Source organism: Myotis yumanensis, unplaced genomic scaffold (genome assembly GCF_028538775.1).
Source record: "Myotis yumanensis isolate MYYU_CA2020_CCGP unplaced genomic scaffold, mMyoYum1.0.hap1 SCAF_14, whole genome shotgun sequence".
Classification (NCBI taxonomy): domain Eukaryota; kingdom Metazoa; phylum Chordata; class Mammalia; order Chiroptera; family Vespertilionidae; genus Myotis; species Myotis yumanensis.
In genome coordinates this window covers 15,368,056-15,394,072 of record NW_027223765.1, presented here as the reverse complement: position 1 = coordinate 15,394,072, position 26,017 = coordinate 15,368,056, and the positions used below count along the sequence as shown (strand labels likewise).

Sequence of the window (26,017 nt, the reverse complement as noted above, 5' to 3'; positions counted from 1 at the left end):
ATCCATCCCAACATATCCTATCCCATCCCACCCATCCATCCATCCCAACATATCCTATCCCATCCCACCCATCCATCCATCCCAACATATCCTATCCCATCCCATCCCACCCATCCATCCCAACATATCCTATCCCATCCCACTCATCCATCCATCCCAACATATCCTATCCCATCCCACCCATCCATCCATCCCAACATATCCTATCCCATCCCACCCATCCATCCATCCCAACATATCCTATCCCACCCCATCCCATCCATCCATCCCAACATATCCTATCCTACCCCATCCCACCCATCCCAACATATCCCATCCGATCCCATCCCATCCCATCTCACTCATCCCAACATTTCCTATCCCATTCCATTGGTTCCACAGATCAGATATTTTCTTCCAAGGCAATTACTGAGTACATTTTTTTATTTTGAATTTTATTTGCTATCTTCTGGCATCTTAACTCCTTGACCCCTCCTTTGTTTTGTATCTCATCTTCCATTTTGAGAGGAATCTTCAAGTTTTGATATTTTATTCCACATAGATACACACTTAACTTATTCAACTTTCCATTGTGCATCAATAAGAAGCTGGGGAAGGAGCTGTCTTTTTGTCTTCTACCCAGAATTCATTTGTAGTCTTTTGTCTCTTCTTAAGACAGTTCCAAACATACCCCTTGTGTGTGACGTCTGAGAAGTCTGTAAAATTAAAGCTACATGATTATGAATGCTATGAAAAAGGTTTTGACAACTTTTGGTAGCATTTAATTCAAGCGAAACTCCTTTCATTCAAAATAATAAGCATGATGTTGCTTATTATATAAATGAAATGGCATGGCAGATGTTTTTCGTCCTGGTGCCCTCACTGGGGATTAATACACACAGAAACTGAGTGGGAGGTGTTCTACCTGGAAACTTGAATGAGGGTTGAGCAACAGGAAGGAGGATGATTCTGGAGCTGCTCTGTCCAACAGGGGAACCAATAACCACATGAAGCTACTTAAACTTACATCAGTTAAAATGAACTAAAATTAAAAGTTTCTCAGTCACATCACCATGATTCAAGTGTTCAATAGCCACATGTAGCTAGTGGCTACTAACAGGAAAACTTAGATATAGGATATTCCCATCATTGGAGAAAGTTCTATCAGACAGTGCTGCTAACCATGTAGGTATTAAAATAGAGCTAGGGATGCATGTAGATTCCTCTTACCAATTGGAACTTTATCCTCAAGGGTTTGTAGAACCTCTCAGAATGTGTGTAAATGGGTAGAAAGCCAAGAGATGCAGGGGTTAGGGCCAGGTGGCTGCTGGTTGAGTGCCACCTCCCCTTCTCATGAGGATACCCCAGAGTTATGCTTCTCAATCTTTAAATGTGTATTCATATCACCTGGAGACCTCAGACTGCAGATATGGATTCGGTAGGTCTGGGTTGGGCCTGACAGTCAGCATTCATACCTGGCTCCCAGGTAAAGCTGCTGATGCTGTCCTGAGGACCACACTTAGGGAATCAATGATGTGCAGCACTATCCCCCAGTCTTGGCTCCACATAGTAATCACCTGGAGAGGTTTCAAAACTACTGATGCCTGGATCTCCCCTGCAGAGATTTGGATTTAATTTGCCTGAGGTGCAATCTGGGCATTAAAGATTTTTAAAAGCTCCCCAAGTGATTGCTACTTGAGAACCATTGACGGTGATAAAGCAAGTCTATGAAATCTGAGGACCAGAAGCATTGGCTTCACCTGGAAGTGTGTTAGTTAGAAATGCAGGGACTTAGGCCCAACCTGCATTTCCTCAACATTCCCCAGGTGAGTTCTTATACATTTAAGATGAGAACTGCAACGTACTAGATCAGTGGTTCTCATCCTTGGCTGCACATTAGAATCACCCGGGAATCTTTTTAAAATCCTGATTTCTGGGCCTCATCTTCCGGAAATTCTGTTTCTTTGTTATGGGGTGAGGCCACAAATTAGTAACAAAGAAACAGAATTTCCGGAGGATGAGGCCCAGAAATCAGTATTTTAAAAAGATTCCCAGGTGATTCTAATGTGCAGCCAAGGTTGAGAACCACAGTACTAAATAGATAGCCTTTTAAAGTAATAATTTATCAATCTATGTATATGTGTTTTCCAGAAATTCTTCAAAAGTAGTACGTTCTGCTAGTTCCTAAAAATATTAGGTCATATAATTGAGGCTATACTTATGCCAAATCATTGAAGGTTTATTAGATTTGTCATTACACAGACACAAACTTGGCAGTTTCTGCTTGCATTGTCACAAAAGGTATCAAAAATCCCAGCATAAAAGTTATTCAAGATAAAGCACTGTTCCATTTTTAGTTTAATGCCTTTTGATTTTTTGAAAACTGTATGCTTCTCATTCATTACAGAGATTCCAACACAGATGCATCCTTAATTTATGTAAGATTTCATTATGCAACACTAAGATCCTGAGGTGGTGGGGTGATGGAGAGGGACTTTAATTAATGTCTACACACACACACACACACACACACACAAAGTTTCTAAGACTGTATTTTCTAAATATGTCTCTCTGAGTATTTATTTTAGGAGAACAGTCCCAAATATAGGCCAACTATGTGATGGGACAGAGCAGTGCTTCTCAAGCTCGAATGTGATAGAAAGCACTTGCAGCCCTTGTTAAAATGCAGACTCTGAGGAATTAAGTATGGGGTGAGGCCCGAAACTATTTCTACAATAAAGTGTTGTGATGCTATTGGTCCACTGAGCATATTTTGAGTTAGATGACTCTTCCAGGACACCTTTGTGTAAACGCTCATCTCAGTGACTCAAAAAATCAAGTGGTCTGGTATGAGCAATCAGAAGGGTGATTTTCTTGAAAGTGCTGATTTGTTCATTGGAATCACCTAAACCATGGACATCAAGAGGTCAAAATTATTCACAGGCCCGTCATTAATTGAAAGCTAATTGGGAAATGAAGTGATTTAAGGCAAAAGCAAACTAGCAACACAAATACCTCAAATGACTACTGGGGCAAAATTTTGAAAATGTTGCAAGCTGTCTGCATGCTTGAAGTAGCAATTTGCATGCATAATTAGGTGCAATCAACAGTTTTGAAATGTAATATATTTTCTGAGCCCATATTTACTTATGGCAGATGCAAAAAAATTCAGTGTCCCCAAAAAATAGAAGGGCAGAGAAAGGAAAAAAAATATTTGCATTTAACAATGGGAATCTTTACAAGCACATGCCTAAATTTAGAACAAATATAGCTGAAGTATTGCATCTTTATTTTGATTTAAACTTCATTTAAGCTTTAAATTCACAAACACATTTTGGAAGTAAGAAGCATGGAAGAATGGTAACTTACCAGTCAGCTGTTCCAGCTCCTGTGGAAACTGACATGTAATTTTTATTCCTAAACTGTAGAAAGAAAATCTGTCAAATTCAAAACTTTATTGCACAAAACACTATTGACTTTCTTTCTGCCTTCAGAAGAAGCTTCATTCTTTGAAGATGCCAAGTATCTTTTAGAATAATTTATATAAAACGATTAATTAAGCTGGCAATTTCTTTTTCCTAAATCCAGGTCCTCAGATGAGTGCTCATGTGAATCTGTATTATCTTACTGTTTTCAGCGTAGCAGGCAGTGACCGTCGAGTACTCACTATGCACTAAGGTACTTTGCTAAACCCTTTATACAGATAATCTAATTTACCATTATAAAAATACTATAAGAATTGATTTAGTACAATGTACTGAGGAGGAACTAGAGGTTAAGTAACTTCTTTAAAGGCACCCACCTCTATTATCTGTTTTCTGGCTGGTACATTACTGCATAAACATAAAGGGTCATAGTATTATTTTAAAAGTGTAGACTTTGTCAATGAGCTTGGAGTCTAGTTTTTTAGAAATTTTGAAGAAAAAGCGACTGAGTAATCCTGTCCCCAAACTTTTTTCTTTCTAAAAGCATGTTCACATTGCATTATCCAGATTGGCTGTCTATGCTGATTAAATTAAAGTGGCAATTAATTTCTGTCATACAGGCAGAGTGAGAGATTAAGAGATTGCATTGAAGGACAAGACCTAATGATGTGTTCTTGTGTGACTGCGTTTATTGGGGGCAGTGTGTCTTGATGTGTAAAAGTTGTACGTTCACGCAAAGCAGGCACGAGATGAACAATGCAATTTTCTAGTTTCATTAGGCAAGTGTTATCTGTGATACATTGTGTGCTGGGGCGGGGAAAACAGCCACCCTCTGCTAAGAAATGCATGAGTTATTCATTTATCTCCTGATCCATTTGGGGGCATTATAGAAGTCAAAGCCCAGAACAATAGGCTTTATTTAATATTGAACAGGTTCTCAATAACCCGCTCTTCCTCTCCGTGGCTGCTGGAAGGCTTCCCCTGGACAGGCGGAGTTGCAGTAACAGTTCCCCTGAAGTTGGAAGCGACTCCCAGGACCAAGTGGTGTTAAATTTAGAAGTCATCCTAATCACCTGACTGTCGGTGAGCCCCGATTTCAGAATTTCCAAGTCTCCCTCTGTCATCACTGTATATATCTGGATTCATAGACGCGGCTCACCGCCCGGCCTGGGGTCACCTAGGGAACCTCCTGGAGACCTGGCCTGCCGCGGGCGGCCTCCCAGCCCCGGAGAGCTGGCCCCTCGGGAGCAGCGGCGCCCAGCTGGCGCCCACCCCGGGGTACATGGCAGTCAACGCCTGGCAGTGACTTCTCGCTTTCCCCTCCGCCTCCCCCAACGACCCTCCACTGCCAACCTTGACGCCCAACTCGGGCGCGCTTCGAGCCTCGCGTCCAGGCCATCCACGCGGGCCCCACCCCTTCCCGCTTCCAGCCGGCGCTGGGGCCGGAGGGGAGGGAGGTCGATTTCCTGCCGGGAATTGACGGCTGGCTCCCCTTCCCTCCGGGTCTGGTGCGGGGCTGCGAGGCGCGCGGCCGGCAGCCGAGCAGCCCGAGGAGCAGGAGCTCCGACTCCCACCCGCGCGCACCGGAGGGGCTGACCCCGACACCGCTCGGCCGCCGGAGGGAGGGAGGGAGACAGACCCGCGCAGAGTGGAGGTGGGGGTCGCCTGCGGCGGGGGGTGGGCGCACCAGCCACCAGCCCTCCGTATGCTCTTCTTCTTCCCATCCTCGCCGCCACCGCCTCGCACAGGTCGGAGCAGCCTCCTGTCCTCGGCTCCTTTGCGTCGGGGAGAGGCCAAAGGTGAGGGGCCGGCGCTCGGTCCGCGGGCGGGGCCGGTGGATGGCACTTGCACCTGACGTTCCCTGTCGCTGTCCGTCTCGCCCGGCCCCAGCCGGCCCTCGGGTTTGCTCTTCCCGTAACTTTGTTCAGAAGGTGGGAGGGGAGGGGAAGCGCCGAGGGGCCCCCGGAGAGAGACGGGAGAGCGACGAGGAGCAGGAGGCCAGACCGGAGAGCAAGTCCCCGGGCGCCCCCGGGCTGGGCGCGCGGCTGGGAGGCGTCGCCGCCGCCGCCGCCGCCGGATGCGCTCTGCTGAGCGGGGCTGCCGGGGGCGCCTGAAGGCCACCGCGCCAAGGACACGCGGCCGCCCGCGCTCGCGCTCCACGGCCCCGGCGCCGCCAGAGCCGGAGCCGAGCCGGCGAGCGGAGCGGCGGGGAGCGCGGGCGCAGGGCGGCAGCAGGGCGGGCGCGCGGGAGGCGGCCCCTCCTCGGCGAGCCATGCGTGCGGCGGGCAGCTGAGGAGCCGCCGCGCGCCGCTGCCAAGTCTCCGCTCGGCTTTTGTCTTGCCCTCCAGTGAATGGGAAGATGGAGATGGATGTGGAGGGAGTTTCTCCGCGCCCGGAGCCCATCCCCCGGCCCCAGGGGGCTGGCGGAGCCTGCCAGGCGCCGCCACCGCCGCCCCAGCTCCAGCCCCAGCCCCAGCCGCAGCCGCTGGCTCAGGATGAACTGCCCGGCGAGAGTGCGGGACCCGAGGACAGCGACGATCCCGAGGCGAGACCCCACGGCGAGAAAGGGGAGAGCAAGGTAGGTCCACAGTGTTGGCGCTGTGACACCTTTTGAACAAAACCGAGGAGCTCGAGTAGCGGCTGTCACTTTAAACCCGCCGCTTCCCCCGCCCCCTCCCCTCGGTTGTGTGGTGGTGGGGGCTGCAGCTGTGGGGAAGGCGTGAGATTAAAGGGGATCGTTGGGCAGTAGTGACTTTCTGAACTGGAAGGCGTGAGCCGAAGTCTGCCCTGGTTTCCCTATTGAGCGGTCTGTGCAGAGAAAAGTCTTCTGGTTCGTGCGATGTGATGCCAGGGCAGAGCCCACACCTCGGGAGAGCAGTGCCCGGAGACCTTGGCTTCCACACAGGAGACCAAGCTAATGTGGATGATCTAGGTCAGGGGGAAACACATGTCTTCAGGAGTTGCCAAGTGGCTTCTGAGACTCCTCCGAGGAAGGTGACATCAACCTAAAGATGACAACAATGGGAGCAAAGTTTGGCTCCTTTGTAGAATGCAGATCACTGCTTAACCCAGCTCTAAACTCCTCACCCGGCACCCTCCTACCTAGGAGGGTGGGGACCCAGTGCCTGGCAGCAGGTGAGCCCTGCTGTGTCATCGTAGACCTGGGGACAGCTACTACTTCCTGTGGAGAGAGAGTTCTCCAGGGAGCTGGATCCCAGTAAGAAATGGTTCAGATGCCGTTCTCTGGTGCTGGTGCTTCTCCGCTTGAGAAAATTGTCAAGTAGATGCAATGGCATAGAAAAGAATGCTTTGGTAACATTATTAGAGTGTATTTGTAACAGCTTTGTGTCCAAGGTCTTGCTTCTCCATACAAACTCGGAGTTCAGTTTTGTGGGAGCTAGTGTTTAGTTGTATCTGTATAAAGTGTACACATGTGTTTGTTGATACATTTTGAAACGTGCTGCTAAGGTTGGGGAAAAGTTGGTTCAACAAATCAGAATATTGGAACCAAAGAAGGGTCGGTCAATAGACTTTCTCCCTTTTGCTCACTTAAGGGAGTGGACAAGAACATAGTCACTTCTCCCACCTAGGAAAGAACTGCATGTCAGATGTCCCTAGTAGGAGAGTGCCTTGGTCTACTGGTTCTTCTAAGAGAGGTACTGGTGGACTCAACAAAGATCTGAAAAGCATTGGGATCACATCGAATGTTGTTGTTCTGTATTTGGAGACAGGCTCACTTAACAAGTTGGTATTTGCAAATGTTCAAAATTGTTTTGTGAATTGAAACCGAGCTAAGGATTGAGATGGTTGTTTATCTACCAAAATCAATATTGTAATTTTAATGGCAGTCTACCAAGAAACTGGAATTTCAACACATTCTAGACCTGACCGGGTGCCTTACAAATGCATACAAGATTTACATTGTAAAAGCTATGATGAATTTTAATATTCTAATATCCTCAGCTTTCCCAGCCGCTCCTGATTTCATGAATATTTAATTCTGTCATGACTGCATATTTACTACTTTAAGTGACTGTCTGTGCTTAGTTTTCGGAAATAACCATAACTGAGCATCATATTACCTAATTGGACTATAAGTCTCCTTTGCAAAGTAGGTGTGGGGAATAATTAAAATATACAGCCAGCGCTGCCATTTCCGTAATGTTGGTTCATATGCCCTGAGCATGAGAAATTCCTGCCATCAGCAAAAATCTGTGCTTATTTGTTTCCCTTGGATGCACCACGCAGACTGTCTAATGTTCTACCGGTTGTGAGGAATAAGGAAGGCGATGCACTACACACATTACAGCAGGTGAAGAGAGGACTGAAAGCCGGTTGATTACAGTTCGTTAATTAGCATGTTCAGATAATTGAGTATTCCACTGATGTGATTTGCTTTATGTTTGTCTGCAATTTCTTGAGGTGGAAACAAAATACTACTTTTTCCCCTCCAGGTGTTTGCCTTCCAAAATGATCTTGCATCCCTCTCTCAACCCAGAAATCAGCTGTGCTTAACCCTTTCTTTGCTTGTTTCTGGTATGCTCCTACTGGTTCTTCTCAGAGTTTGAGGGCGGTTACTGGGTTTCAGACTTTAATAACTCTTTTTGTCTTTGATGGATACTAAGGCAGGTTATAAATTGATTTTCTTTAGCAATTGCTGATTTCATTACGAGGGAGGCCTTTGGGTGTCTAACCAAATTATTCTACTAAAATGTAAATGGGAGACAAATTGGGACAAAGTGAAATGTGGTTTTTACCAAGCTGTTTGGGGTGAGGTTGGGAGATTATCACCATTGGAGTTCAACACAGTAATGTATGAATGTGATGTATTGAACCATTATGTGTTCTTTTCACTCATGAGAGTAAAAAAAATATGAATTTTGAATACTGTATTATTTGTCTTAAATCTTCCCCAAGCAGGGTACTGTAAATAGGATATCAGTGGATATGAACACCCTTTCCTGCTGCAAGTGTCAGGGGAGTAATGGCATTTATTTATTTATTTATTTATTTCGACTCGGGTTTGGGGCCATGATTTATTTTCTCATGAATTTATCCCAGTTGTCTTATTGGAAAAGAAATCAGAGTATAGTGCCCGATCCGCTTGTCTCCTGAATCGCAGGTTCACGGTCATACGTCTTCAGAAAGTCTCTGAAATAGGAAGAAAGGTTAGAAAACTGGATCAATCAGGGGATTTTTTACGCCAGAGTTTGGTGACGTGACTGGCACTTTCTGTTCCTAGAATGACGATGCCCGATTTCTCTCTAGCAAGCACTCTTCAGAGACACATCAAAGCAGCCACATGCTATGTACTAGGTGTACCGGTTAATAATGCAGATTTTTTCAATAGATGGAGTTACACATATGTTGATGTATATGCGATTTGATATGTATGCTATTTTGTTGTATTGACAACAAGCTTCAAATTTTCATATGTCAAATTTTCTGAAGGTGTTAACATCATCGATATCTTTACGCTTAAAAATGTTGAATTTTGTGCCAAAAAAGCATTTGTGGGAAGTTTTAATTCATTACTTTATTTTGAAGAAAAGTGCTGCTGAAAGTTATCGTATACTTCGGGAAGCTTATGGTGAACATGCTCCATCTCAAGATACTTGTGAACGCTGGTTTAAATGCTTTAAAAGTGATGATGTGGGAAATGTGTAGCTAGCGGTGGACATGACTTTGAATAAAGCACTTTTGATGTTTCTCGTGAAATTATGTTTCTTTTGGATTACACAATCCGCATTATTAACCGGTAAATGGTCAATCCGCATTATTAACCGGTATCCGCATTATTAACCAGTACTGGTTAAAAATGCGGATTTTGTAATAAAACACGGTAATTTCAACAGAAACATCAAAAGTGCTTTATTCAAAGTCATGTCCACCGCTAGCTACACATTTTCCCCATCTTTAGGTAATTTGTGGATACCGTCCCAATAGAAATTTTCTTGTTTTGAGGCAGACCATTCAGAGACCCAATTTCCCATTTCTTCGTGTGTTTTGAAGTGCTGCTCAGAAAGTGCGTGTGCCATCGATCGATCGGAATGTAATCTGAAGGAGCAAGGTCTGGTGAATACGGCGGGTGGGTTGATACTTCCCAGGCAAGATCTTTTAACGTGTCTTTAACTGTTTTTGAAGTGTGTGATGGTGCGTCATCATGAAGCAAAATTACTTTGCTGTGTCTTCTGGCCCATTCTGGTGGTTTTACGATCAAAGCATGGTTCAAATTGATTATTTGTTGTCAGTAGCAATCAGTATTAACTGTTTCACCTGGTTTTAGAAGCTCATAATACCACACCTTCCTGATCCCACCAAACGCAGAGCATTGTCTTATTTCCAAATCGATTTGGCCTTGCAGTCGATGTTGACCTGGATCAACCCATGATTTTGTGCATTTGGGATTCTCAAAATAAATCCACTTTTCATCACCAGTCACAATTCGATGCAAAAAAGACTTCCTTTCGTGCCGTTGAAGCAACAATTTACTGATGACTTTCTGGTTTTCCATTTGTCTTTTGTTCAATTGATATGGCACCCATTTTCCTTCCTTTAAAATCTTTCCCATTGCCTGTAAATAATCGGAAATTGTTTGCTGAGCAACGTTTAATCTTTCTGCAAGTTGTTTTTGAGTTTGACATGCATCTTCATCCAATAATGCTTGTAATTGTTGGTCTTCAAACTTTTTGGGTTGACCTGGACGTTTTTTGTCTTTCACATAGAAATCATCACTTTTAAAGCGTTTAAACCAGCGTTCACAAGTATCTTGAGATGGAGCATGTCCACCATAAGCTTCCCGAAGTACATGATAACTTTCAGCAGCACTTTTCTTCAAAATAAAGTAATGAATTAAAACTTCCCGTAAATGTCTTTTTTTGGCATGAAATTCGACATTCTTAAGCGTAAAAATATCGATGATGTTAACACCTTCAGAAAATTTGACATATGAAATTTTGAAGCTTGTTGTCAATACAACAAAATAGCATACATATCAAATCGCATATATATCAACAGATGTGTAACTCCATCTATTGAAAAAAATCCGCATTATTAGCCGGTACACCTAGTATGCTGTGATTCCACAAACTGGAGAAGACCTGAAATCGAGCATTTGTTTGTCCTTTGCACTTTCAGGCAGGTTTATATTAAACCCTTACGAAAGCAGTCTCCTGTCCTTGCAATGACATCCAAAGACTGTGTGTAACCCCTTGGGGGACCTCAGGGGTATTTCCTCATTCATTACCTCAAGAACGCCTTCCTCACATCTGAAAAGAGGTTGTCTAAACTGGGTGAAACTCTTTTCTTCTACTCTTACAGGTGAAGATTGAATGGTCACTGAATAAGAGACCTTCAAATTCTGTGAAGTCTTCTCAATCCTGGGTTTATTCTTCATTAAAACTTTCTTGCAGAGTTTTCTGTAGGCCTTAAACATTTAATTCTTTCTGGGCCTCTTAAAACCCTTCTGAAATTCTTTGCTTATGGGAAATAATTCTTAGGTGGGTAGTTCTGAGACTTTGTTTGGAAAAGTTGAAAAAAAGTTCCTTGTGTTGAGGACCAGCACCCCAGTATCTACTTCATTTATGTTACCAAGATACTTATACAAATGTGAGTTCCTCCCTGGATCTCAGATGAGTGACATAAATGATCCTTTCTTGTTTGCTTGACCTTCATTCATTCATATATTTTTTCATTTTCTTCTTCTCTGTCTGTCTGTATGTTTCACACACACACACACACACACACACACTCACTCACTACCCACCCCTCCTATACCATTTACCATAATGTTTTTATGTGTATTAAGCATGTGTTTATGGCCCACATGTGAGGTATCATGAATAACCTCTCTTTTTGGTTTAGCTCTCATTTAAGCCCTGGTTTGCAAGATGTGTTATTCTGGTGGTTTGGGACCAGAGAGACCCTGTGCCTTTGCTACCAGTGGTCCTTCATTGATGAACAGGACTCCAAGTTCTCACCTCAACTGCATTCCCTCAGTGACGCTGTCCTGTCAGTTGTACCGAGGATGCTGTAGGGAATGTCTTATGCAGCCTGTCCAGCTCATCTGTAGAAGCCTTTTATTGTGAAATAATTTTAGATTTATAGAAGAGTTGCAAGATAAGACAGAGACTTCTCATATGTCCTTTACCCCACTTCCCTCAATGTTAACATCCTACGTAATCATTGTATGTAGATGACAATGAAGACATTATTGTTGGTATAACACTAAACTTGTCCAGTCAATTTTTGTTGAGTGAATGTATAACCTATTGATGTTTTCCATTTCTATCCTCTTAGGACTTATGACCTTATTTATACCTGAAAGGCTCTATGAGAGGATATTTAAGAGCCAAATTTAACTTTGGCTTAAACCTCTCCCCATTTTTCCTGGTGGGCAGACACAGCTTGCAAAGTACAAAGGTTGAGGTCCCTGAGCTCCTCATCGCACTGCAGTGAGCCCTATGAGAACGACAACTTTGGCAACGCTCTTGAGTGCTGCTAACTTATGGGGAGTGATAGTCTTCTTTTTTGTTTTATCCTGAGAAAAATTCCTGTTCCAGGTAGGATAGGGTTTGTCAGCATGCGGAGGACAGCAAAGTCTCATGTGGCAAGTAGAGGAGAAAAGGCAATTGATAAAATCAAGACAGTTCACTTTGATGCCTAACCCTTTGGGTGTTTGTTCCTGGCGTGATAAATGATGGAAGCCCTTTTGTTTTTGCATTGTGTTAGCCAGGACAACTCTGATTTCCAGCACAGCAGCAGAGACTTGCCCACATCAGATAGGATGCCATTTGTGATTAAGCGTGTTGGCTTTCTGATTAAGAGTGAAATCAGAAAGACCTGCATTTGATCTTGGCTCTTTCACCGGCTGCTACCCCCAGATAAGGACCTAACCTATTTTAACCTCAGTTTTTTTTGTCTGTAACATAAGAATAATTATTGTGCCTACCACTTAACGGTTATTGTAGGTATGGCTTGAATGAGATACAACATATAAAGTTCTTGATTCAGTGCTTCACAGTGATTGACTGCTCAGTAACTGTTAATAATGATAATAATTGTGTTTATTGTTATTACTGTTGTGGTCCAGGGTCCTGAAAAGGAGAATGAGTTGGGGCTCCAAGTTCACCTAGACTTTTCAGTGCCCCAGTAGGTCATGGGGCTGGAAATGATACAAACACATTGTTCTACAATCAAACCAAGTTGGTGTTCAGTGATCCAATTTTGCCCTGCTGGCCTTGAGATGTTCCCATGTCGTTTCCTGGTGGACAGGAGGTTAGGAAAGGGTTATCCTTTATTCTGACTTGTCAATAGACTGCTCCTCTCTCATCAGGAAAACCAAGAGGACCAGGATGGAAGGCCCTTGGATCCCAGCCTAGGCCCCTGGAGTACACGCAAGACATTATTAAAGCCAGTGAATTGACCTGCTTTTTTACACATCACATTTATGGCTTCTCAGGAGGAGTGGGAAGCAACTTTTAACACTTAAAAAATGATTGAGCTATATGTTTTCAATTACAGTTTTTATTCAATATCATTTTGTATCAGTTTCAGGTATAGAGCATAGTAGCTAGACAATTGTATCCTTCAGGCCTCTTTGATCGCAAGCAACAGAAACTGACTTTAATTTGAGCAAGAAGGTGTTTTCTTGTAAAGTAGTAAGGTAACTTCAGAATCAAAGGAAAAATGATGCAACTGGTTATAAGGAAGCCAGGGAATCTAGATCTAAGTAGTAGAAAGTGATGGATGGTCTCTCAAGTGCTCTGACAGAAGAATAAATTCCAACTATTTTTTGCCTTCATGTCACTCTGCTCAAGTGTCAAAATCCATGAAAAGGATATCTAATTGGCCTTGCTTGGATCAGATAGCTGCTTATTGGTCAGGGAAGTGTGGCCATTTAAGCACAAGAAAATAATAAATAAATAAATAGATAAATAAATAGATGTTGTGTTTTTTTTTTCTGAATAAAGTAGCCTTTTTTGAGAAAGAATAGGTTACAGCCTTCACCCAACACTCCCTTCCACACCCCACACTCTTGTCATGTATATCCCGTCCCATCCCATCCCATCCCATCCCATCCCATCCCATCCCATCCCATCGTTTTATTGTCCTCAAGTCTCTGTGGACCTCTGTGTACTTAATCATTGGCTCTGGGAACTGCTGCCGGCCCCCGTGCATCAACTCTGAGATTGTCTTCCTGTTCTCATGGGTGCAGCTTTGGCAGATGTGAAAGCAGTTGTAAGAAAGATCCGTTTTCTTACACTAGGCTGTTGTCTTCATTTGTAAATTTTTTAAAGCAGTCTTAAGCTCAGCCGGAAATGTAACTGGGAGCAGCAGCAGGAGTAGTGCCTCTGCTAGCATGTTCTTCATAGGTGGGGCCACTTAACACATTTTTAAAGGTAAAATGTTGACCTTCTTAACAAGCACTAGAAGTAGCCAAGTGAAATGATACTGTGGGACTTATGGGGACACTGGCCAATGAGTGTCTCCCTTTTTCTTGGTTTGCTCCCCCAGTAACCAAAGGCACAGGTCATGTCCCATTCACTACGACTAGTGGCTGCGCCTACCCTACCCATCCACCCTCCCAAGCTTCCACCTCCAACTCTTTCCCAGGGTTGCATCCCCTTCCCAGACTAGACTCCCTATATTTTACCATCTATTTTCTTTTTGCAAATCATGTAGTTATTTAAACAATAGCTATGCACAGTTTGTAACATTTATAAAATTATTCAGAACTGCTATATAGCAGTTATAGATTTGAAAAGTCAGTGGCACAATTCCATAGCTTTGCATATCTTAAAGTTTTTAAAAATGCTTTTTTTCAATTCCAGTTTATATTCAGTATTATTTTGTATTAGTTTCAGGTGCATAGCGTAGTGGTTAGACAATTATACACTTTCCCCCATATTTCAGGCAATATTGACTATATTCTCTATCCTGTACTTCACATCTCTGTGACTATTTTGTGACTACCAAACTGTACTTCTTTTTTAAAAAAATATATTTTATTGATTTTTTACAGAGAAGAAGGGAGTGGGATAGAGAGCTAGAAGCATTGATGAGAGAGAAACACCGATCAGCTGCCTCCTGCACACCCCCCACTGGGGACGTGCCCGCAACCAAGGTACATGCCCTTGACCGGAATTGAACCTGGGACCCTTGAGTCCGCAGGCCGATGCTCTATCCACTGAGCCAAACCAGTCAGGGCCCAAACTGTACTTCTTAATCGCTTCACCTTTTTCACCCGTCCCCAGTGGGGGGTGTTTATTATAATCTATTTTTCTTTGTAAAGGACAATCTACAGGCATATGATTTGCTGGCATTAAAATTCATCCTTTTAAAGTGTGCAGTGTAGTGAGTTTTGACAAATGTGTATGCCTGTGTAACTACACCCCAAACAGGAAGTGGAATGTTTCCATCACCTCCATAGAGTTCCTGATGTCTCTGCAGACAATCCCCTCACCCCACCACAGCCTTCTCCAAAATTTCATATAAATGGAGTAAACAGTGTATAGTCTTTTGTGTCTGGCTTCTTTTGCTTAACACATGTATTTAATATTCACTCATTTTGGGGTCTCAGTAGTTCCTTTTTCTTACCGAGTAGAATCTCTTTGTATGGATGTACCACACATTATTTATTCATTTGCCTATTGATGAATGTTTGGATTATTTACAGGTTTTTGGCTTTTATAAATAAAGCTCCTATAAACTTTTTTCTTGTGGACATACATCTCATTTCTCCTAGATGAATTCCTAGGAATGGGACTGCTGCGTTTTATGATAAATTTATAAGAAGCTGTCAATTTACTTTCAAAAACAGCTGTTCAAAATGTACCTATCATACTGGTACAGTCCCACTGTCAGTGCATGCAATTTCCAGTTGCCCCACATCACTGTCAACACTTGGTATTGTCAGTATTTTTAATTTTCGTCATTCTAGTAGGTGTGTCATGGTATCTCATAGTGGCTTTAATCTATATTAACTCTTAATGTTGAAAACCTTTTCATGTGCCTAGTTGCTATGTGTATGTTTCTTTGGTGAAATGTCCATTCAAATATTTTTTAATATATTTTATTGATTTTTTACAGAGAGGAAGGGAGAGGGATAGAGAGTTAGAAACATCGATGAGAGAGAAACATCCACCAGCTGCCTCCTGCACACCCCTACTGGGGGTGTGCCCGCAACCAAGGTACATGCCCTTGACCAAAATCGAACCTGGGACCCTTGAGTCTGCAGGCTGATGCTCTATCTACTGAGCCAAACCAGTTAGGGCCCATTCAAATATTTGACGGATTCTTATTTTAAACAAATTTGGGCTGTTTGTAGTCTTATGATGCAATCTATTATAGGTTTAGGTTTCAGAAACTCTGGTGGAAGTTTGAGGAGATTAGGAAGCAAGGAACATTTTGAGTTTCCTTTCTTTTGGGGTCTGTTGGTGAACTAACATTTATTGGGCATTTATCATGTGCCAGTCATGGAGCAGGGTAGATTCACATTGAGTGATCTCATTTTATGCTCCACAGTAAACCTGCGAAATAACTGTTATTAGTCATGAGATCACACAGCTAGTATATGGCAGAGGAAGGATTTCCATATAAGTCTGCCCTACTCCTACTATTTCCACTTCTTCAGGTGTGACTCAAGTCCCGTTCTCCACAATTTACTGGTTAGTTTCCCAGCCCAAACTGCTTGCACTGCTTTGGGTGTTTTAAAAGCAGCCCTCAGGTGAAATAACGCTGCTGGCATTGACATGCAAATCAGGACATTGAGCTTAAGGCAAAAGAGTGATAAATGATGGCAGAGAGACTTGACTTTGGGTGGTGAGCACACAATGAAGCATGCAGATATGGTACAGTGTTGTACACTTGAAACCTGTATGGCTTTATTAAGCAGTATCACCCCAATAAATTCAATTGTAAAACAAAGGCATTTGCTATTTAAAAAAAAATAATAAAGCATGCATACCTGTAAAACTGAAAAAAAAAAAAGAGTGCTCCCAGTTTTATTTAAGTCTTGAAAAAAAATCCGATCCACTTCATAAGGTGGAAAAGGGAGAATTCTCCAGAGAAGAAGGTTTGAGGTGTTCATTTACATTTCAGTACACAAGATGTCCATCTTTCTCAGCTAAATTGCAGTGCTATGGTTACCCAGAGGGCCAGGGTAGGGCTAACCCCTGGGAATAAGATCTGAGTGCAAACTCCAGTTTTTTCCTACGGTCTGTGAGAACCTTGGGCAAACCATGTGAATGCTCTGATTTGGATTCTCTTATCAGTAAGGTAACCAACTCCTTCAGTCCCGGGAAACCCTGGGTCCCAAATGAATCAGAACAGTTGGTCACTCTAATTACAAGATACATGGACAGTATCTGGACCATTACAGACTCTCAGGATCTGAGAGCTGTCACTGTTGGAAGTGCTCTGGGGCATTTCATCTATGAGTCTGAAAATGACTCATAGCATTTCAGAACTAATGAGGCTCTGAATGATTCCAGGTTCTCCGAATTGACTTAAAAAAATAGTTCAGAGCAAAGCCCTGGAGTTGAATTGGACAAATAGCATTGCCTTTCTGAAGAAGTGGCTGTAGAACTTTCCAAGGTAGCACCCCAACGCCTCCAACCATGAAGTCAGTGTGCTTTAGACCGCTAGCTGAGCCTCCCTAGCCGGAGAAGGGAAGGTGTTTTGAGAGAGTGCCTGCACCTGCAGGACAAAAATCGCCTCAACAAACACCTTTTTGAAAATTGCATAGTTGGTAGGATCTACTGATCAGACTCAATACTTCCCATAGGGCCCTCAATTGAGAAGAAACTGCTATTGTAGAAGAGGTAATGGGACTTGGGTGGTGTGACTTTGAATCCTGGCTGTGTCCTGTCTAACTGAAGTCTTGGATGAGTCCCATTTTCTTTGAGCCTCAGAGTTGTCAACTGTGAAATGGGGATAATATTTTTACCTTTTTAAGAACTGTCTAGATTGGAAGTTCAAATTCAGTAGTACATGGGCAAAGTCTTTCTGTAAACCCTTACCAAAGGCTGAGTATGTGTTTGTGTATAAGTCTCTTTTGTTTTATTGGATAAATGAGTTTTCTCCCATGGTTTTCTATATCCTTTTTAAGAAAATGAGCAAACAAGTATCTCAATAGACTTAAAGGTGGTCATCACATCACTAACTGACCCTGATTACTTGCTCTCCAGCCCCTCTGCCTTGCTTGCTCTTTGGATGACAGTGATACTGGTCTTTTTTTTTTTTTTTTTTTTAAGTTTTTGGCGCTCACCCTGCCCAGAGCTTTTGCCCAATCCATTTCCTTTGCTCTGCCTTGTTTCCCCTTTGCTTCCATCTTACTCAGTTAATTCTTTTTTTAAAAAAAAATATTTTTATTGTTTTTATTGATTTTTTCCAGAGAGGAAGAGAGGAATAGAGAGTTAGAAACATCGATGAGAGAGAAACATCAATCAGCTGCCTCCTGCACACCCCCCACTGGGGATGTGCCTGCAACCAAGGTACATGCCCTTGACCAGAATCAAACCCGGGACCCTTCAGTCCGCAGGCCGACGCTCCATCCACTGAGCCAAACCAGTCAGGGCTTACTCAGTTAATTCTTACTCAGCCTTCAAAATTCAGTTCCACACCTCAAGGAAGCTTTTCCTTGAAACTTTCCCTACCTAGCCCTTACGTTAGGTCTCTGCTGATACATATCATACATTCTAAATTGTGTAATTAGCTGTTTAATATGAGCCATGAGGATAGGGACTGGGTCTGTCTTTTCATGGCTAACTTCCAACCCTAACATAGTACATTACATGTAATAGACCTTCAAATATATTTCTGGAGAATAAATTTTGGTATAAATATGCTCATTTGACAGTCTTTTACCTGGTACCTACTTTCTGGCCCAGGATGGTCCATGACCTTATATATCTCACATTCTAGTGGGGGAGACATACTAAACAAGTAAACAACTGAATAAATGCAACATATAAATAAACAACCAAATAAATAATCTGACATCAGTAGCCCCTTGGTTGTCTGGCTGCAGGCATACATTTAAAACCACTGCCTAGCCATATTTATATGTGAGCATTCATTCAGTGCAGTAAATAAATAACCATAATCCAGTCTGTTTCTCAAATTACCATCTATCTCATGGCCTTGAACCTGGTCGCCTCCTCTGCTTCCCTCTATGTTCTCTACAGAATTGAAGTTCTGCTCACCATATTGGCATTGAGAAATCACAACACATGTGCCACCAACTCAGACATTGCTAATTAATCACAGCACTCTTTCCCAACGAGTTAGCCTTAGCTTTGGAAGCAGGCCTTCATTAACAGTCAGATGGCCTGCAAGATGAAACTGTGGGGCCGTCCTTGCTCCGGGCATACGGCTTTCCTGGCAATGCCTCCTCCCTTGCCTGGGCCAGACATTCAGTCCTCAGCACTCCCCGCTTCCATTTCTAGACTTTTCTTATCCACTATGTAGTCAGTGGACACATGTGGCTATTTAAATGTCAGTAAAATAAAATAAAATAAAAAATTCAGTTCTTCATTTGAACTAGCCATACTTCAAATGTTCAGAAGCCCTTGGTTTAATGGCTCCCATGTTGGGTGGGGCAGATATGGAACATTCCTATCATTGAGGACAGTTCTACTGAACAACAGTGTTATAGACTGGAAAGTCACCTCTCCTGCCTGCCCCAGCCATTGTTGATTGAAAGCTCTCTGAGATGCTCTGAAACTAATCCGTTGACAGGCATGGAGAGTTTCCAAATTCCTGGGGTTTGCTTTTAGGTTCTTGGTGAATTACTTACAAATTGTTTTTGAATGACCTGTATTGTTATACTGGCTGCGTAGAGCAAGCGCTCATTCAAAAGCTTTGGCTAGTGGTGTTGCTATTTTTCCTTAGGTGTTCCACTGAATCTTGGTATTTGTGTTTGACCATTCTAGAAAATAGTTTCTGGTAAAGTGGTTCAAGAGATGGCTTTTCTGTCATCCTAGTTCAAAGTCTTCATTAGTGGGTGGTTGAACCACTGGCTGAAGGGCCATTGACTCCTCCCCTTTGCCATTTACTGATGATTGCCTTCACACCCTGGGGATGACTATGATGGCACTTGTCAGAGTACACAGGCAGAGAAATCTTGCTGAAAGCCCAAATCTGATGTCATCACAGGGCCCCTATGCTTGTAACAACACACAGAATAATTTTAAAATCATATAGTAATGAATAGCCTTGGCCTGTGTGGCTCAGCCGGTTGAAGCATTGTCCTGTGCACCGAAAGGTCATCTGTTCAATTCCCAACCAGGGCATATACCCAGGTTGCATTTTCGATCCCTTGGTGGGGCCCCTGCAGGAGGAAACCTATTGATGTTTCTCTCTCTCCCTTTCCCTTCCTCTTTCTCTAAAAAACAAACAAACAAACAAAAAGGAATCAAATTTTTAAAAAGTATGTATTGGATAAACAGTACTAAATTCTACCCTTAAGGTTTTCTATTATATCGCACTCAATAAATTTCCGAATACATTTTGGTTACTATTGGTTTCACATCTGGATAAATAAGAAAAAGAGAGGATGGGAAAAAGAAAAAGTCTGATAATGAAAACTACCTTTCAGCCCTTTATAGATATCTTTTTTTATTCACGAGTGAGAAAAGTGATCTTTGTTAAGGCAGGAGGAAGGACTGGGAGTTAGTCCTAAAAGATTCTAATATGGGATTTGCTGCGCCTTTGTCTAGCACTTTACATGAGTGTCAGTAGGGAAAGAGATGGGAAAATGGCCCCAGGGTGGATTTGGCGAATTTCCTCCCTGTTAGCTGGGATGAAAATTTGAATGACACCTTGAAGTGATTTAAAACTCTTTAATTTACACATCCAGTTTGCTGGAAGGCCCCTAGGCATCACATTCAGAATGTAGCAGTGCATGGGAAAGATGAGAGTGAGAGATATGAGCTCTCCTTCCTCCATCCCAGCTGTGGCAGACAATCTGGACCAGGGTGTGAGAATGCAGGTAATAGAAGAGAACAGTAACCAGAAGAGAAAAAGGCATATGGCCACGCCCATAATAAAGATACCTTTTTTGGTATTTTTATGTACCATTTGAACAAATATTAAGCACACAGAGGTACATTTGGCAAAAATTAGAATTGTAGCCAAGGCAACCACAATTGCCCATTAGTCATTACCTTTTTTTCCCTTCATGTTTGAGGTACGGACAGGAAGCTGGAGTTTATTTTAGAGGCCTGGGAATCAGGGAGGGTTCACTTTTCACCTCTGAGATGTTGCGGGTGAAAAGATGGAATTGTGGCCTGGCTGGTGTGGCTCAGTGGTTGAGCGTCAACCTATGAACCAGGAGATCATTGTTCCATGCCCAGGTTGCGGGCTGGATCCCCAGGAGAGGGTGTGCAGCAGGCAGCCAATCCGTGATTCTCTCTCATCATTGATGCTCCTCTCTCTCGCTCTCCCTTCCGCTCTCTGAAATCAATAAAAATATATATTTTTTAAAAAGATGGAATTGTGGCGTTTGTGATGTCAACAGCTTCAAGCAACCCGAAACCTAGAAAGGTGCATGTACAAAGAGCAAGAGTACCAATAACTAGTGGGCTTTTAATTCCTGGAGACCTCCTTGCCTTAACCATTGGATCGTCCCATGCTCACTAGTCAGAAATGTGTATGCATTGCCTGTCTGTTGGGCTAACAAAGGCACTCAGCTCATGCTATTGTCAGAGAATGAAACTCCCCTGTCATTTGGGGGAAGCGAGGTTCTTGGGGTGCAGCTGAAATAAGAATTTTCAGAAGCCCCCAATGGGAGGATGAAATGTGGAAGAAGGCTTTATAGGGTTGCATTTCTTGGGTTCTTGCAGCAGGGGTCAAGCAGGGGTCAAAAGAGTCAGGTGCCCTGGAGCCAAGAGAGAGATAGTGGCTTCGTTGTCTAGAACAGTGGTTCTCAACCTTCCTAATGCCTCAACCCTTTAATACAGTTCCTCATGTTGTGGTGACCCCCAAGTTCATTGTTACAAATTGAACATAATTAAAGCATAGTGATTAATCACAAAAACAATATGTAATTATATATGTGTTTTCCGATGGTCTTAGGTGACCCCTGTGAAAGGGTTGTTCGACCCCCAAAGGGGTCTCGGACCCACAGGTTTAGAACCGCTGGTCTACAAGTTTATACTTTTAGATTTGCACTCTTGCAATGGCCATGCCCATCCTGGTCAATAACCTGTTTCCAGGAGTGATTGACATGAAAGCATTTCCCAGGTCACTCAGACCTTACTGGGCCTGTGTCTAAACTGCCTTTGTCTAGTTCCTCCCCCCATTAATCAGAGGGGCTGGGGAGGGGGAGGGGTGAGGCTGATGGGGGATAAACTTGGAGAATGTTTAATGGGACTTTTTGGCAAAGCTGTGTACATGGCATGTCTATATCTTTTGGTCTCCCCTTTCACTCCTTTCCTGTTAAATAGTAACCCGATTATTACAACGGCATCAATGCTAGCTCAGAGTCCCAGCCGAAATGCTGGACAGTCACTTGTCCATTTTCTCTGCTACTTTCAGCTTCCAGGCAATTTTGGAATTCAAAGGAAGCTCCTCATTTATGGCGCAGTCCCCAAATTCTGCGGGGATTTGGTATCTGGGGTAATGTCAATGTGTCAGATGTTGCTTTGCTGGTGTGTATCCCTCTAGTGAAGGAAGATGAGGTAGAGAAAAAAGGAAATCCTTGAGGAAAAAGCAATATCGAAGATCTAACGTTTCACTGCTTCTGTGATGTTGAAAATATACGTGAAGTCTTCGTTATTTCGATGCGTCAGTTTAATGATGGCCTAGAGCTGAGATTTGCATCTCCGAGGCTATCAACTATAGAGCTACAACAATAAAGTAGCACCACACACTTCATTCCATTATTTAGTTTTATTTTTCCCTTTTGTGTCCTTTGTGTTACAGCTATCTTAAAAAAACTGAAAGATCTATAAAGAGGTAACTTCATGCTGCGTTAAGTACTAAGTCCTAACCCTCTTCAGGGCTAGACTGGGTATCTGTTTAGTGCCAAGTAGGTACAGCAGAGTCCTACACAGTAATGTTCCAGCTGAGGGTCATACCACTCTCTGAAAAATTGTCTGGCTTTCTGCTGATGATTCATCAGAAAAATGAGCATGGTAATTGAATTGGGGACTTAAAAGGATCACAGGAAAACAACAGCGTTCAACCGTTGGCGCTGTTGTAAGAAATTCTGTTCCTGTGCAATAGGTAAGGCAATCCTCTATTGCAGTGGTCTCTTTAGCAAGTGCAGGCTACTTAGTTTTTCGTCCTGATCAGTCACAAGAGGCTGTCCATCACTGCTGTTGAATCAAAGCAGGGTTTGGAAATATCGAGTTGAAAAGCGAGTCTCCCTGCAGATGCCTGAGATGCCTTCTACATGTTGATGAGATTCTGGGAAGGAAATCTGGGTACGACAGCACAAGATGACAATCAGAGAAACTAGCACAGATGAGTTTTCAGAGGAAAGGATTGGTCTCCTTTCCAGCGTGGCCGTGATAACTGTGACAGGGACATGCGGCCACTTCACTGTGGAAGGGACCAGATTTAGCTTCCAATTGTATGGATAGTTGGTTTGCACAGGTTGAATGAAATAACCTCCTTTTGGAAACTTAAAGGTCTACTGCTCTCCAGAGCAATGTTTCTCAACCAGGGGCAATGTTGTCCCCCCCCCACCACTGGGGACATTCAGTAATATCTGTAGACATTTTTGGTTGTCAACCAGGAGTGAGGTCTCCTGGCATCTAGTGGGTCGAGGCCATGGATGCTGCTACATATCTTGCAATGCACGAGACAGCCTCCTACAACAATGAATCATCAGGCCCCAAATGTCAGTAGTGCCAAGATTGAAAAACCCACGTTTAGAGAATGTTCTAGATCTGTGGGTCTAGAAGACTTGCATGTACTTCAATTTTGAGGGGAAGGGTTAAGCAGAAAATATCTAAGGCTTTTTCTTATTAAGGAATTTTCAGGACCCCCAAATCTGTGAATTCATCCTTTCGCCAGATCTGATTTGAAAAGATGAGTCTGAGAAGAAAGTTCTTTGCAGCCAAAATTCCAAGCATTGTCTTAAAGCAAAGACACTCACTGAGACTCTTTCTGTTGCCTTGAAGGTAGATGATGGGAATTCTCCTCCCTAAACATAATTTTCTTAGGCTATCACAAAGATTTTCTCTCTCAGTGCCAAAATATATACGCTTCATGTTTCCAAATCAGTGAATCCAAATCCTATAGCTGTTATACTCTTATTAAATTTTGCTACAAGCATGTTCCTATCTTGTTCAATATGGATTAATCCATGCTCATGACTTTTCAAATCAAGAAAAACATTGTATTTCAAGTAGTTTACACATTTTCTTTTTATAAAAACAATATAAGGCTAAGAATATTTATCCCTGTAAAGTATCGGTGACCAACTAAATAAATCATGTTGGAAGAGAGATGACTACTTAAACCCACCCACTGGGTTTAAAAACTGTTAAACAAGGGTACAAGCAGTCCAAAGTCATTTTTTTAAAGGACATACTTGGTTAAGAAGGAAAATTCTGTTTACTCCACTCCAAATCTTGCAAGATTTTATCTACCGAACTTGTTATTTTCTCTTTATTGAAACAAGAAATTAACTATGTCTGCCTGACTGGTTTGGCTCAGTGGATAGAGCATTGGCCTGTGGACTGAAAGGTTCCAGGTTCGATTCCGGCCAAGGGCATGTACCTTGGTTGCGGGCACATCCGCAGTAGGAGATGTGCAGGAGGCAGCTGATGGATGTTTTTCTCTCATCCATGTTTCTAACTCTCTATCCCTCTCCCTTCCTCTCTGTAAAAAATCAATAAAATATGTTTTTTTAAAAAAAAGAAATTAACTATGTCTGCATGTGATGGCCAGGGAAAGAAAGGTCCCGCATCAGTTTCCACATTGTGAGCTCAGACCAAAAAGTATAATACTTTCTTTCAGGAGTTGGCAAACTTTTAATGCAAAGGGCCAGATAGTAAATATTTCAGCGTTGTGAGCCATGCGGCTTCTGTCTCCACTACTCAGCTTCGCTGTTGCAGTGTGAAAGCAGCTGTAGACAACCCACAAATGAGTCGATGTGGTTGCATGCCAATAAAATGTCTTGATAAAAACAGGCATTGGTCCCACTTTGGCCCTCAAGCCCTAGTGTCCCCACCTCTGCTTAATTGAACCCAGGCAGTTTTATCATGGGCAAAGGCATCATTCCTGTTACATTTTTGCAATGGAGAGGATTATTTATGGAAGCCCAATACGATCTTCAAAGCCTCTAGGTTGGGAATGATTGCAGGATGTACTTATGTGTTGGTCCACACACCCTCAACAACATAATAGGCAAAGAAGACTGCCTCCCGCCCCCCACCACCACACACACACTCACAAATTGATTTTGTTAAAAAGTGCAACAATGTTCATGGAGATTGTCTAATAGGGTCTGTCAGCTTATTATAAACATACCAGTGATTTTTTTATTTTATTTATTTTTTTATCCTCACCCGAAGGTATTTTTTCCATTGATTATTTTAGAGAGAGTGGAGGGGAGAAAGGAGGAGAAGAGAGAGAGAAACATCAATGTGACAGACACACATTGATTGATTGCCTCCTGCACCCTCCCCAACCAGGGTCGGGGATTGAGCCTGTAACCCAGGTAGATGCCCTTGACGGGGAATCGAACCTGTGACCCTTTAGTTTGTGGGTTGATGATCTGACCACTGAGCGATTGGCCGGGGCTACTACATCATTTTAAATATTTGCTAGATTTCAGAATTGGTGAAGAATCAGGTTGGGGGAAGAAAGAAATGAGTCCTTTCAAACACGGGTTCCCTGCAGGCTAAAGCTGCGCTGTGGACTGCTGGTCAGAGTAGTGGATCTCACTCCACAGTCATCAGACGTTGCTTGGCTCTGACCTTGGTAGCATATGATAAGTATGGCACTGCCTTACTCCCTGTATTCTGGGTCCTCCTGATATACCTCTGCTAATGTGGGTTCTGTTATTAGGCCCTGTCAAGGTGTCAGCTAATATAATGTAAGAGGGAGCGACAGTTCGCACAAACTGTAAAGAGAGAAATGAGCCACCAGAAGTTCCTAGCTCTCTATTCCTCAGTAATCACGCCACTGTGATCAAACACTGTGACACTTCCAACAAGCCAGACAGTCACGATGTGGAGGCAATGAGAGGTTTCCCCCCACCTCTTAAGTGCCCTCAGTCAGGAAAGAGAAAAAACCGAAGTAGTTTTGTGTGAGAGTTCTCAATCATGGGGCGGGAGGCGCAGTGTGCCGTGGAACGCGCAAGCGTAAAATTGCCCCGAAGTCTTCATTTTATGTGAAATGTGAGGCTCTTAAGAAATGGTCTCTGATTTCTTGAATGAAATATCCACTATGTTTCTCTGTTCAATTAGCCAGGTTTTCTTCAATTCTACCAGTCAACACACACACACACACACACACACACACACACGTCACACACAAAAAAGCAATGTTAAAAATTGGCTTTTCACACGATCCAGTGACAAGTTCATGAGTAAAAGCTTTCCTGTCTAATTAAAAGGAGCCTGTTATGCATAAAGAACTAATTTCATCAGGCT

The 26,017-nt window shown here is 43.0% G+C and overlaps 1 protein-coding gene and 1 long non-coding RNA gene across 2 annotated transcripts in view; one reads left to right on the top strand and one right to left on the bottom strand.

Annotated features, from left to right (window-relative positions):
• Positions 1–446: 446 nt before the first annotated feature.
• Positions 447–5,291, bottom strand: LOC138992393 (uncharacterized). Its single transcript, XR_011468099.1, has 3 exons — positions 5,044–5,291; positions 3,349–3,401; positions 447–695 (listed from the first exon to the last, which is right to left on the bottom strand). It is a non-coding gene; the product is annotated as an uncharacterized lncRNA (long non-coding RNA).
• Positions 5,292–5,764: 473 nt separating this feature from the next.
• RBMS3 (RNA binding motif single stranded interacting protein 3) overlaps positions 5,765–26,017 on the top strand; it is a 1,176,852-nt gene continuing 1,156,599 nt past the window's right edge. Inside the window, exon 1 of the mRNA XM_070433273.1 lies at positions 5,765–5,982. Coding sequence (XP_070289374.1) covers positions 5,770–5,982 — 213 coding nt within the window. The 5' untranslated portion in view covers positions 5,765–5,769. The remainder of the gene's footprint in view (positions 5,983–26,017) is intronic.